Source organism: Pteronotus mesoamericanus, unplaced genomic scaffold, assembly GCF_021234165.1.
Source record: "Pteronotus mesoamericanus isolate MK-2021 breed Mesoamerican mustached bat unplaced genomic scaffold, CSHL_Meso_final scaffold_167, whole genome shotgun sequence".
Lineage (NCBI taxonomy): Eukaryota > Metazoa > Chordata > Mammalia > Chiroptera > Mormoopidae > Pteronotus > Pteronotus mesoamericanus.
The window spans coordinates 30,173,952-30,188,468 of NW_026555308.1; the positions used below are offsets into that span (position 1 = coordinate 30,173,952).

Consider the following 14,517-nt stretch of genomic DNA (forward strand, 5'->3'; position numbering starts at 1 on the left):
TTTGATTTTATATGTGCTATTTATTAGACTGCAATCATTTGTGGAAGGTTGAAGAGTATCAGGGCAAAATATTAGTTTGAAATACAATGAACTTGAGCATGAACATTTAGTTTTTAAATCTTTTCTTTTTGGTCAATATTTAAAGACTAAACTATCATATCTAGTCAGCAAAATAAGAGAAATTGTGTTTTCTTCCTCTGGTATATAAAAATAATGGCACAACTTAAAGTCAGAAAAAAAAGGATATTAATAATAAATAATTTATAACAGATAAAATTTAAGTTCCCTACATAGATAGCAAGATGCCAGAAGATATCACTGTGATAGTTTAAAGAGAGAAATATGATTACTAGCCTGATCAGCAGTTCTCAAAGTATGGTCAGAATGCCAAGTGGTTTCAGAGACTCTTTTTGGAGGGAAGGAGGGTAGTGCACAAGTTTTATTTTTATAATAATATTAAACTACTACTTGTCCTTTTCACTCTCATTCTTTCATAAAAGCTCAGTAAAGTTTTACAAAGATTATATGATGTGTTATGTCACAACAAATTGAGCGCAGAAGAGAATATAGCTATCTTCTATTAAGCCAGAAATAAATTTGCAAAGTGTAAAACAAAAACAAAAAAGCAAATTATTCTCATTAGTTTTTATTTTTTCACAAAATTTTATTTGTCCAAAGGTAGTGAGTTTGTTATTTCTAAATGAGTTAATAAATACAATTTTAAAACATTCTCATATAATAAATATTGATATAGTCCACCAAAGCAAAAACTCCTTCGAGTTCTCAACATTTGAAGAATATAAGTCTTGAGACCAAGAAGCTAAAAAATTGACAACTACATTTTTGAATTAAAAAAAAAAGTAACAAATCCATCAAAATATATCAGGTTTCAAAATCATGAAAGGTATGATAAAATTGCTCTTCAAACAAAATGTTAGAAATAGTAAAATAATTTAAAGGTAAAAAATTCCCTTTAGAATATTTTTCAGAATAATAATCTTATGTATAGAGAAATACAAAGTGAGGTGAATAAAAACCTATGACTGAAAAGATAGGAAAAAATATTCTACAAAATGTTAATAAATGACAGATGTCTTAATGGTGAGAGAGTGGAGGTTCTCCTCTTTTGTAAGTTCCTGCATTATCTTAACTAAGCCTTTATTACTTGTGTAAGTAGCAACGTTTTTAAACATTAAATTGAGGTACAAAATAAACTTGAGTTTATATAGCTCCTATCTGAGTGAGACTAGATTATATCTTCTTTTTGGATGATACATAGCTGAGAGCCAAACCCCTCCACCCCTTAGAAAACATTATTATTATTATTCCAATAATATTAAATATCCTCTGAGTGTTATGTTACTCAGTAATATGGCACTCTAGACCCTAAAAGGTTAGGGTTTTCAATTGCTTTCAACTTGGCAAATTCTGACCCAATATTTAACATCATTGTATTACATAAATCAAAATCCTCAGGTGTTAGAAAATAAAATAGGTTATAGAGTCCTTGGTTGATAAATAACTCATAAATGGAATATTTAAATTCAGCATCTCTAAACATTATGAGATATTATAATGATCACGGAATCTACAAAGCTATACAGTAACAAATGAAAGTTTTTTTTTGTTTTTTGTTTTTTTAATTTATACTTACCTACTATACTCTTTTCTGGAGCCGGTGGCACAATATAACCAACATGTAAATACTTGCTTGCTAACTTGCTATGCAAACCAAGAAAGTCACTAAATCTTCTTTTAACCGAAAATTCACTCTTACTAAACATGGAAAGAGATGTCTACAAGTGAAAAAAAAGGTATTTCAAATTCTGAATACTAAGCAATTATTCCAAAATTAATGTCATACATAATTGTGAACATACATGTATATACACACATTGATCTACTTTACCAAAAAAATTCAGAGTACCTAACTAATGTGGCATACAAATTGCTAACAAATGAAAAAAACTAAATCACAGATTTTTTTATGGAAACTTATGAGGACAGAAAATACTTACTTTATCCCATCCTTGACTCATCTCATTCTCCTACTGATATTTATGGTAAATGACTCTTAAATCTTTATCTCTGATCCAGATCTCCTCAGCGCTTCAGTCCAACATATCAAAATGCTCAAGGGATACCTCCGCTTAACCCTCACTGCCATGTCAAATTCACCTGATTTTCCCCTGCTGGAACACAGCTCCGTAAGGGAAGGTCATTTGGCTATCTTGATTACTATTCTACCCTAGCATATGGAAAAGAGCCTGACCCCACGGTTAGTGTTTAATAAATATCTGCTCAATGAATTAACAAATCTCATCCCTGTCCATACTGTGTTTCTCCACTTGTGTTGCCTTTTCCACAGAATCACCCCAAGCTCCACAAAGTTCCTCTAGCCTGTAACTTAGGCAATCTCTCCTTTCTCATTCCTTACATCCAAGCCTTATTGAATCTACCTCCTCCACAACTCAAGACGCCATTTATTTTGGTCACCCCCAGAACCGATTCCTTAATGTAAAGTATTAGTTCTCACAGCTAAAATTGCTACAGACCTTCTCTCTCTTTTAACACTTGACGGTTTACAATCTTTTAAGAACTGCAATGGCCTCTTAACTAGAAATCCTGACCACTACTTTGATACTCCCAATTCATACTGAGTCAGAGAGAGCTTTCTAAAACAAAAATCTAGTTCTCTCACACTCTTGTCTGAACCTCCTCAATGGCTCTCTCTTATCCTCAGGATGAAGTTCAAATTCCTTAAGGTTGATTTTCACAATATAGGAGGCTTACTGCCAAACAATTCAAGCAGGTACCACTTCTTGCAGATCCTAGATGGCAAAATGCTTTATGACTGCTGGCTTTTACACAAAGCAAATTCCTTTGCCTAGAACATGAATTCACCTATCTCCCCTCACTAACTACCCCAACCTTTGTCCTCACTCCTCCTACCTTTGTCTATATTAGGTCCCTTCCTGCATACTCTCAAAGAATATTCTACCTATCAAACCCCTCACAATTCATTGTAACAACTTATTTGCCGTCTTTCTGGATGGTCATCTTGCTAAAGACAGGGGTCACTTACAACTTCTTCATCCTTGTGCTATATATAGTGAGGGCTCAGTATTTCTTAAAGGAGCAGAAGGCTCACCTTTGTTGTTACTCTATATGCCATGTAGGCGTTCATGCCTTCACCTGTAAGAAAAATCAAACAATACTATTAAAAAACATAAGCTTAACTACACACATAAAAAGGTAACTATGTGAGGTAATGTGCCAGTAAACTAAATTGTGGTAATTTTGTAATGTGTATATACATTAAATAATTACACTGTACATCCTAAATATATACAATTTTTATTTGTCAATTTTATCTCAATAAAGCTAGAAAAAAACAAAATAAGAAACTAAAATCCACCACGAGCTTAAAAGTAAAGGTTCCATTTCAATACTGTAACAATATATTTAGTAAAGAAAAACAGCACATTAACAACCAAGCTAACTATCAAAAAGAAGCAAGTACAAAATATAATAAATATTGACTCACCAACTTTCTCTGGGTCTGAAACACCAATTTCTATATCAAAAACATCTCCATTTGTTTCTTCTTCAATCTAGAAAAGATTTTTTTTGGTGTTAAAGAATCTAATTTATATTACTGTCATAACACTGATCACTATAACTTTTATTACCTTTTACTAGGGTCATTGTCATATCAATCAATTTAAAAAGCCATTCAGTATTCTATTTCTAAAAATAAAAGCTATCATATTTCCTGACTATATAAAAACACATACCCATACAAAGACTATAGGAAAAGGGTCATTGGGAAAAGTAACAGAAAATGTTGTGCTCTTAGAACTCCTCAGAAGTACAAAAAGCATTTTAGTCTTCTATAGAAATACTGTAAATATTTTTGTTCCATATATCAAATCTTCAGACTCAGATTATTAAAATAATTATTAACTCCTTAATTATTTTTTTAATTTTATTTTTTTAAAGATTTATTTACTTTGAGAGAGGGGAAAGGAGGGAGAAAGAGAGAGAAACATCAATGTGTGGTTGCATCTCGTGCGCCCCCTGCTGGGGACCTGGTCTGCAACCCAGGCATGTGCCCTAACTGGGAATCGAACCAGCAGCCCTTTGGTTCGCAGACCGGCGCTCAATCCACTGAGCCACACCAGCTAGGACTCCTTAATTATTTTTAAAAGTAGCATTTTTCAAAGTTGTATCTTTATTCTTTTTTTAAGAAAGACTATATTTCAAGATTTTATTGATTTTAAAAATCTTTTTAAAGATTTTATTTTATTTTTAGAGAGAGGGGGGAAAAGAGGGAAAGAGGAAGAGAAACATCGATGCAAGAAACATCGATCAGCTGCCTCTCATACACACCCCACCCAGGCATGGAAACCAAAACCCAGGCATGTGCCCTGACAGGGAATCAAACTGGCAACATTTTGCTTTGCCAGACAATGCCCAACCAACTGAACCACACTGGTCAGGGCTATATCTCTGTTCTTTAATAACCAGGAGGTAACCATTACTTTTGCCAGTAGATTACTACATACTTGCAGAAATTATACTAATAAGCAACTTTAGCACCTGATTTCTTTAATTGCCCCTTAGGAAACACATGTTCTTCTTAAAGCCAATGAAAGCACTATAAAGCTCACTGGAAAAAGCAGTAAGTAGGAAAAGTGATAACCTATGAGATTACAAGAAGCACTTTTTAGTGGCATTTTAAATAAGCAATTCTAATAGCAACTCTGCAGGAAAGTTTTGCTATTCCCAAGAAACATAGAAATTGTTAAATATTGCTAATTTTTAAAGCAATATTGACAGTCTAAGACTATTTAAAAGAAAAGCTAGTTTTTTAAAACTATAATCTTTTTATTTCAATGTTGCCTAAAATTTTTTACGAAGTAAGCCATATTTGCAATGTAGCATACATAAGTATATAAATCCTAAGTTTGCGAAAGCTATTTTTGCAAACAGAACCTACATCAAGAAACAAACATACCATTATACCCCAGAAGGCCCTCTTAACGCTTTGTCTTCAGTCAGCACCCATCCTCCACCCAACAACATAAACACTAACATTAATTGCATGCTATTATAAAATAAAATTACTCAAAATATCACTTTATTGTATTAAGTTTTCAAAGCACTTTCACACATTATCTTATTTGACCAACATAGAACCCCTAAGAGGTGCACATCATCGTAAGATCACAAATGACAAACTCCTTGACTTAAGGAGGAAAGTGATTTTCCCGAGTTACTGAGTTAAAAAGGGGCGGCGATAAAATCTGCAGCCACATCACTGGATTTCTTTTCTTTAATTCAATGTTCTTTTCCCAAAATGTCTAAAAGTCTTTGATTAGAAAAGTCTAACAGGAGAGTGATGTTGGGTGGGAAACAAAAAGCTTAGTATTTACATATTAATTTAGAACGCAAACATTTTTCCATACCTCCTCCCTAGATCTATCAAAGATCACAGGAGCAGACATACTCTTTGACTCGATTCTGGGAGCAATGAGTGTAGTAGGGGTCACAGGTGTGACTGCAGGAGAAGGTTCAGCTGAGAGGATAGGTTCCCTTTCTGGACTGTCCAGAGAAACTTCTTCTGTGGCTTCTAGAAATGCATCAAACACGTTAGTTAAGGACACTGGTAACAAACTCCCAATAGTATATATAGAGCAGTTAATGGATTATAAAAAATACTTTCTATAATACCCACAAATAAGTACCAAAATATTATTTAAAAATAATTGTGATAATTTTACAAATCCTTTCTCAGTTAATTCATAAAAACTTTAAAATCAACAACGACTGTGTTGATTTTAGGAAGAATAACAGTAAGTCAGCATAATAATCTAGAGGTAGGGATAACGTTAATAGAAAAGCAGTGATGTGGATAATTCCACATTCATTTGTGTTTTGATTTGTAATATAGCTTATATTTGTGGTAACTTACCTTCCGAAATCTTTATTCAGAATAACATTTATTATTTTATACATATAAACACAAATTTTTGGTAGAAGGCTGCCCGGAAATATCCCGATTGGGATTAAAAATTTGTTAGAGAGAATTGACAAAATCAGTGATCTAAAGTAATTCTCTGCTGAAGATTACTGGATATTAATTTGAATACACAAATATGACACAAAACAAATGGGTGTTGAGGTTTTAACTCAAAATGCTCATTCACTTGAAAAATCAAAAATTAAATATATTTAAAACCAAATCAATAAATTATCTACAAGCTCTGTAACATTTTGCTAAATGCAATGTATGAACGCAAAGAAATGCAAAATACCGTACCTGCCCTCATGGAGTTTATAATCTTGTTGGGAAAGTAAGATATAAGCATATGGAATGTTAAATAATAAACAAGTAATAGCCAAGTGTACAATAAAAAGAATGTTAAAAGACATTTAATTGCCTATGAACTACTGAACACACACTACGATTTGAGCTATGATGGAAGACAATACTGTAGGATGCGGAAAATCTGGAACAGCTTTCAAAACTTATCAGAGACGATTTAGATGGGTAGACTTCCATGAAAATGAACAACATAAGCAAAAAGCAAAGCCATAAAAAATGAAAATTACACTCAGTGGCCATAATGCAACCCACAGCTTTTGGTTTATAGAACTGACACCAGGAGAAGGAAGGCAGGATTGTAAGGGAAACAAGATCAGACCACTGGTTTCTAGCCTAGGTTCTTAGATTCCTAGAGGTTTGAGGAGGTAAAATGGCAGTCAGTGAGACACTTTAATTTGAGCATCTCAAAAAGCACAGCAGTAATAACATATTTACCTGAAATAAGATAAATATGTTAACATATAAATGTAAACAACTTAACATTTTATCAATCTAATCTTACTAGTTATCTCATGTCGATGAGATCTTTATTTGGTGTTGCTCTCATTTTTTTACATTAAAAATAAAAATAATAATCAAAATCTTTCAAACCATGGTAACCAGAGGAATGAAAAAGAACCCCAAGAAACTACAGATGTTGAACAGACTATAGTTGACCTTAATATAACAAACTTAAAATCTTACATGCAATCAGGCTATTGAGAATGCTAGTATTTATTATTTTTCTTTTTTTTTTTTTTTAAGAAATGAAACCAGTAAGCAGTAAATGAAGAAAACAGCATCAAAGCTAGGAGGTGTGAGACCCTTAATCTACAAACAAGTAAACAACGATCAGTAAACAAAACAAAAAGAAACCCAAAATCCTCTGAAAGAGGTACTGTTACTGGCAACAGACCTATAAACAGGAAATTATAAAAGACATTGTAACTTTATTGAGCTATCAGTACAGTTACTCAGAGTCATTTTAATTTTTCATTCAGTTTACTTCACTGATAAACCAGGTTTTGTATTCTTTGTATAGGCTGTGACAGGCTATTTCATAAATAGTAGTAGGCCTCAAAATAAGAAAAGCTAAACAAGTAAAAATATAGAGGGTATATGGGTATAAACGGATACAAACTTAGGTTTAGTATGCTAATACACAGTCTGCCTTAAATTTTTTAAATTATTTATTAAAAGTAAAGTAACAAAACACAAGTTAATGAAGTATAATTTACTTTTAAACTGAACCTGAAGGTTCAAGAAGATACCCCATAGGTACTAAGTATAAAGACTAACTCTTCCTTGGAAGAGATACTTTGAGGACAAGTACAAATGTTAGCTAAGTAACATTTCACTCATATGATAGACACAAGAGAATTTTTAAATAAAGAAATACTCATTAAACTCAAAATTGGTATTATTTGAGGAAAAATAAAAGTGAAATAAGCTAAGTATTCTGGTAGAAACAAGATGTAAAAGTCAGAAAATTTCAACATTAGCAATTAGCTCACCCTTAACTCTTACCCTAGGATAGCTTCCTAAAGTATATTCAGTGAAACTTAAGTGCAGGATGTAACAAATAGTGAAGAGGGGCTCTGTAGCGACCAGATTTGGTGAACACTCTTTTAGCTAATTATGGTAACATGTCACACTTGAACTTCTTCTGGTACCACTTCTGACATACTAGTACCTGTAATGCTACACAAAACATATTAGCATACATGCCGATACAATAAAATCCCTTTATGGTTTTAAAATTAAGATCATAAATCACTAGAGCAATATCTATAGTCTCTCCTGTGATACAGGAGAAATAAATTAAGTAAATGTTATTACTGGACTAATTTTCATCATCCTGGTAACACTACTGCTCTCTATTATGCTTTCCTAGAACCATACTCCTCCATAGGAGGAGGAACGATACACCTACTTAAAAGGCTTTATAAGTAAGATGCAGGTGTAGTATTAGCTCATTGATATAAAAACGATCAGACTAGGTCTTAGAGACAACTCATGAAACTATGAAATGCAGCAAAGTTTAAGAAAAAAAAGAGCATAAAAACTGTTTTTAAACAACTAAGGAGACATGACTATGTTTAATGTTTAGTTCCTGTTTCTCTCTTTTAAAACAAACATGGATATTGACCATATTTGAATCATAATTTTAGTATAGACTGGTAGGCAGCCTAAAACATGAGAAGATTCTTCATAACAAGCTAAATAGGCAAACTAATATCATTTTATTTTGCACGCACGGCCACACCCACACCAATTCTGTTGCTAAGAGTTTTAGCACACTTTATTTATGTGACTAAGGTGAAAAAGTATTCAATAAAATAGATAGTGTAAAACTCCTATGTATGACCTTATAGTGTAAGAGAAATACACATAATTTCAGATCAAAAAAATCTACTTAGCAGAGAAATGAGTGAACTTTTAGAACAAAACATAAATGCTATAAAAAAACTTTGAAAGACTACATGGAAAAAGTCCATGAAAGGAAACAAACACAGAAAAATATTATGGCTTTGGTTAACTATGATTTTATTCTAAGTTGAAAGATAGCTATAAAGGGGGGAGGTATGGATGGTATTTGGTATCAAATTTTAAATTTTCTGACATGATGTAAAATACATGAACTCATTTATAGTGAAAACTCTTCATGGTACAAATCAAGCAAGAAATTATATGGACCTTTGTGATGGATTGTATCTTCAAACATAATTATACAAAAAACTCAGAATGGTTTGAATATTTAAATACTATAAAAGCTGAGAACATAATATTAAATTCTAACTCAACGAAAGCCAGTTCAGGTAAATTAAACTGTTAATACGCACAGAGTCACTATTTAAAATTTCTGTGTCATTAATTCTAAGAAATATTTGGTTTTGTAATATTCAAATATTAAATGGTACCTCAATTTTAATTTTTAAGCATAACACTGTTTTGAAGAGTCCAATTTTTTTAAAAAGGTAGTATGGACTACACCAAACCCTGACCCACTATCAAAATTAAATCCCATAAGCATCAATTTACACTACTAGAGGTGAATCAAAATGTATCAGGTAGTAAATATCGAAGAATTAAAACAGATTTCAAATATACTAGACTATATTAGACTATATATATAGACTATATATTAAGTGATTTTTAAATCCAGAATTTAATTTTGCTTTGTGAAAACATGTAATTAATAAAGAGTATAATCCCTGCTATATCTCAAAGTATGACTGTCACAACCATCAGTGTTTGGACTCTAAGTATAAATCAAAACAAATGAATTATAATATATGATTTATTTTCACATGCTTAAAACCAGAAAGGATCACATTTTGCTTCTCTGAACAATTTGTATTTTTCACAAAGTTATTTAACTGGAAATTTCTTACCCTTTTAAGTGTTAACAAGAAGAGCCGCCACTAACATACACAAAATTTCAGTTTTACTTTATAGAATACTTCCTAACAGGATACATACTACAATTTGCCAGTATTAAAAAAGTATAGTTACAATTACCTGCAAAAAGATCTTCTCTGTCATCATCTAACACAACTTCGGCAGGTTTTGGACCACTGGAGTCTGTACTAACATCTTCTGCAAGAAGACTAATTGGTTCTGGAGATGATGGAATTGACTGTGGGAAAAAAAAACAGTAATAGATAATGGACTGGCATGTTTTATCTGTTATAATTATGTCTCTATACATTATAGGAATAGAACATTCCCTTGATACGAAGGGAAGAAAAGAACAAGAACAGTTATTTATAGTTCCTCCTCTGAGGGTAAGAATGAACCAAAAACACATTTTTACTTATCTTTCCCTCTTTAACAGAAAGTCAGTCAAGATGAAAAAAAAAAGGAAATATTTCTAGTCACCCTTTCTGAGTTAATTTGTCATGTCGTGTTATAACTAAAAAAACAAAATTTATTGCTTTGTGCATATATAGTAAGATTGACTTTTATATAAGAGACAAAACCAAATCTTGAAAACATGTTAGATTTGTAAGAAGTTCTATGTACTGCTTTATTGTAAGAGGAAAGTTTACTACTACTTGACTTAAGAATACTACTATTCTAAAATGGGTTATAGTTTCAAACTAAAAATATGTCATCTTGCCATTTACATTTTAACTTAGATAAAGGACTATTTTTATAGTTAACTTTAAAGTATAATGACCAACATAATGGAATCTAGATTTTAAAGCTTTTAGCTTTATTATGGTTTCCCTATAATATTTACAGCCAATACTTTTTTAAAACATACCATAAAAAGGAAATTGAACATGTCAAAAGTGCACAGCTAGATATTTTCACAAACCCAATATCCCTGTGTGACCAACACCTAGATCAGGAAAGAGAACATTATCATCACACCCAGAAGCTCTGCTCATGCTCCCTTCCTATATTTACCTTGTCCCCACATGGGCTTATGCCAGCATGGATTGGTTTTTCCTGTTTTTTCTCTTTATAAAATGGGAATTACACAGAATATATTCTTTTATATTTCGGTTTAGTTCTTAATGTTCTGTATATTCTTCTATACTCTTGGATGAAGTAATAGATTACTCATTCTTGTTCTTGTAAAATAATCTGTTGTGTGAATACACAATTAATCCGTCCTACTGTTAAGGGGTCTTTGGGTGGTTATCAGTTTTTACCACTACCAATGGAGCATGAGTTTTCTAGTATATAGATTTTAGCAAGCAAGTGAACAAATTTGTTTGGTATGTGCCTATGAGTGGAATAGATGGATCACTAAACAATCTTCTAACACGGGTATGTAAATTATATTCCCATGAACAATATATGAAAATTTCAGTTGCTCCTTGTCAACCCTTTGACACAGTATAGTCCATCTTTTTCATTTTTGTTATTATGGCAGGTATATAATAAATTTCCTTGTATGATTTTTTTTGCCCACATAAGTGCATCAGATAAATGCTAACATTTTTTTAACCTATTCATTTCATTATTTTATAATTTCCAAATCCAAAGTCAACAAACTTTATTTCCTTTTGTATCTCAACATTACTTGATATTAACTTTGAGAGAAAAATAAGTGAATTTTAAGAGAAAACAGCACAATTTTTAAAAATTACATGCAATATTAAAAACAGTAAATCTCAATTCCTTGCTATAACAGCATGCTTACAGAAATGAATTTGTAACCAAATCTCAAGAGAAAAGGCAATAAATAAATACCAACCTCAAGATACTCCAGATGTTGGAAGTATTAGTCAAAATAACTTTTAAAAGCTTTTCTAACTGTGCTCCATGAGGCAAAGGTAAAAATATTTGAAATGAAAAGACAAAGTTTCTCAGTAAAGAAATAGGAGCTACAAAATAATACCAAATAAAATTTTCAGAACCAAAAACGAAATGATCTGAAATAAAAAATTTGCAGCAAGGATTCAATAACAAAATGAAGATAGGAAAAAACTGAGTAACAATGAAAAAAAGGTTTAAAAAAAATGAACTAAGTCTCAGGGACCTGTAGGATAATATAAAAAGTCTAATATTTATGTCATTGGAGTCCAAGAAGGAGAGATGAAAAATTGTTACAGAAATATGTATAGAAATAATGGCTAAAAAGCCCTGAATTTGGTGAAGGAATTTATAGATTCAAGAAGTTCAACAAACTCCAAAGAGGATAAAACCAAAGAAAAATATGCCTATATACATCATTATCAAACTGCTAAAAATACAACATGAAGCAAAAAATAAAAGTATCTACAGGAAAAAAAGTACCCAACATATTTCTTACAGGGAGGACACCAATGCAAATGACTGGCAACTTCTCATCAGAAATCACGAAGGCTAGAAAACAGCAGGACAACTTTACAAGTTCTAAAGGAAAAAACTGTCAACACAGAAATCTATAAACAGCAAAAATATCATTCAAGAATAAAGGTGAAATAAAGACTTTCAGATGAAATATTGTACAAATAAGAAAATTCATCATCAACAGACCTCTTTAAATATGCTAAAGAAAGTTCTTCATGCTAAAGAAAAATGATATAAGAAGGAACGTTGGATGAAAGAAAAGCAACAGAAATGATAAATATCTGAATAATTAAGAGACTATATTAAGTCTTCGCTTAATGTAATTAGTAAGTTCTTGGAAACTGCAACTTTAAGAGAAGCAACATATAATGAAACCAATTTTACCAAAAGCTAATTGATGAAATGAGTTAATTTCCTACAGCAAATTTCTGGCCACAGAAACATCACCAAACTTCTAAATACTCAAAATACTTCTAATATTAAATACTGAAATAAATGTAAACTATATATTTAAGAAAAAATAGTTTTAAAAATAGGATAATGATTTTCCAACCCAATTCCAGAAAATGACTGCGGGTGGCTTGAGCCAGCCTGAGCAGCACAAGGCTCAAGGTGGAAACTACTGAAACCAATCAATCCTTCCTCAAGGGTTCTAATCGCAAGCCCTTCTATTACAAGGTGAACTCACACTACCCCCCCGACCCCCACTCATTCAGACTCGGACAACTCAGACGTGCCAATTAACTTAACATGCACATCTTTGGATGGGGAAAAAAATCCCACACAGACAGTGGCCCTAGCAGGGAAATGATTATTTTCCCTCACTAATATCATAATCAAATGATGTTGAATGAAATGATGTTATCTGAAGACCTGCTGTACTTTCCCCCTTAAATCCTCTGAAATAGATTTTGACTGTTCAAAGTAAAAACTGTAACAATGTATAGCTAAAATACATATAGACTAACTACAATCTATAATGTATTCTTATCATAATTGAATGTTCATATTAGCTAATATCTTAGGTATTCACAGTTAGTTCTCTGACACCAGAATCAGAAAAAGAAAAACTAGCATATATTTATGTAAGAAAAAGAACCTCCTGTCTCACAGGTCAAAGCCCAGGAGTGGAAGACAGGTTGGCGACCATGGGAACACAGTCACCTAGCAATGGGGAGACTATGAAGCGTGCACTTCCTTTGGGTGCCCATCCACCAGCAGCTTGGAGTACCCTGCCTCACTGCTCAGACTGACCAAAAAGCAGCCACTCACTAAAGGCTGCCTGGACTCTGCCCCTGAATCTCTGTGCCCCTTTGAATTTACTATTGACTATGAGAGCTGTTCTCCACTGGGTAGCAAGCAGTAGGTATGGAGGCAGTGACCACTGAATGAAGATGTGATGGTAGAAGGAAACGCTGCTGGCCTCTTTGCCTGGATCCAGCACAGGCTCTGGATGATCAGAACTATGTAGCAGTGCAAGGTAAAATGCAATTGAGGAGATGTTAGTATTTTTTAATAAATGTATGCTCTTTTCTTCCCCTCCATCATCACCTAGTAGTAGTATGCTGAAGATTATTTTTATAAAAAGTTCCAAAGTTGTTGCTAATATCTCTTCAATTAAGTATTAGTGCTTTACAGCAGTATGGTGATTACCAGAGGGGAAGGGGGATGGGGGGAGGTAGAAGAGGGTAAAGGGGATGGTGATGAAGGAGACCTGACTTTGGGTGAACACACAATACAATATACAGATGATGTATTATAGAATTGTATACTTGAAACCTATATAATTTTATTAACCAATGTCATCCCAATAAAGTCAATAAAATTTTAAAAATATTAGAAAAAAATTGTAGTGTTTAAGATTCCAACCAAGATTAAAGAAGCCCACTAAAGGTTCTTTCTCCCACAGATTAACACTAAAAACTCCAGATGAAATACAAAAAAATGCCCCCCAAACAAAAATAAACCCAACACCAAAGAAAAAGATCTGAAAGTAAATAAAAGCAGGGAGATTAGGGACAGACTCCGAAATGTGAAAAATTATCTTTATGAGTGAATTTTACAATTTTTTTCTTCTTTTCTCTCCCAGCTTTTCCTGAAGATGGTGCCAACTGAGAATGACACTAGGTGTGTGTGCAGCAATGACTGCAAGAAAAACTGTCTCTGGCTATAACATCAAGGCCCCTGCAACCTCCAGAACGTAGATGGAAAATTCTCCCCTTCCTCCACATTGTCTCTTCTAGCCCTGCCCCAAGGCCAGAAGTAGTTGCTAACTACATGACCACATCAGTGATGAGACCACTAGCATCTAATAAAACGCGGAGAAAATATATAAAGCAATTATTAATTCATAAAAA

General features: G+C 32.7%; 1 protein-coding gene across 1 annotated transcript in view; it reads right to left on the reverse strand.

Moving 5' to 3' along the window:
• Nucleotides 1-14,517, reverse strand: part of SNX2 (sorting nexin 2) — a 52,462-nt gene that overhangs the window by 21,590 nt on the left and 16,355 nt on the right. The window contains exons 2-6 of the mRNA XM_054589902.1: nt 9,893-10,010; nt 5,472-5,635; nt 3,548-3,614; nt 3,152-3,195; nt 1,655-1,796 (exon numbers count right to left, since the gene is read on the reverse strand). Of these exons, the coding sequence (XP_054445877.1) occupies nt 1,655-1,796; nt 3,152-3,195; nt 3,548-3,614; nt 5,472-5,635; nt 9,893-10,010 (535 nt within the window). The remainder of the gene's footprint in view (nt 1-1,654; nt 1,797-3,151; nt 3,196-3,547; nt 3,615-5,471; nt 5,636-9,892; nt 10,011-14,517) is intronic.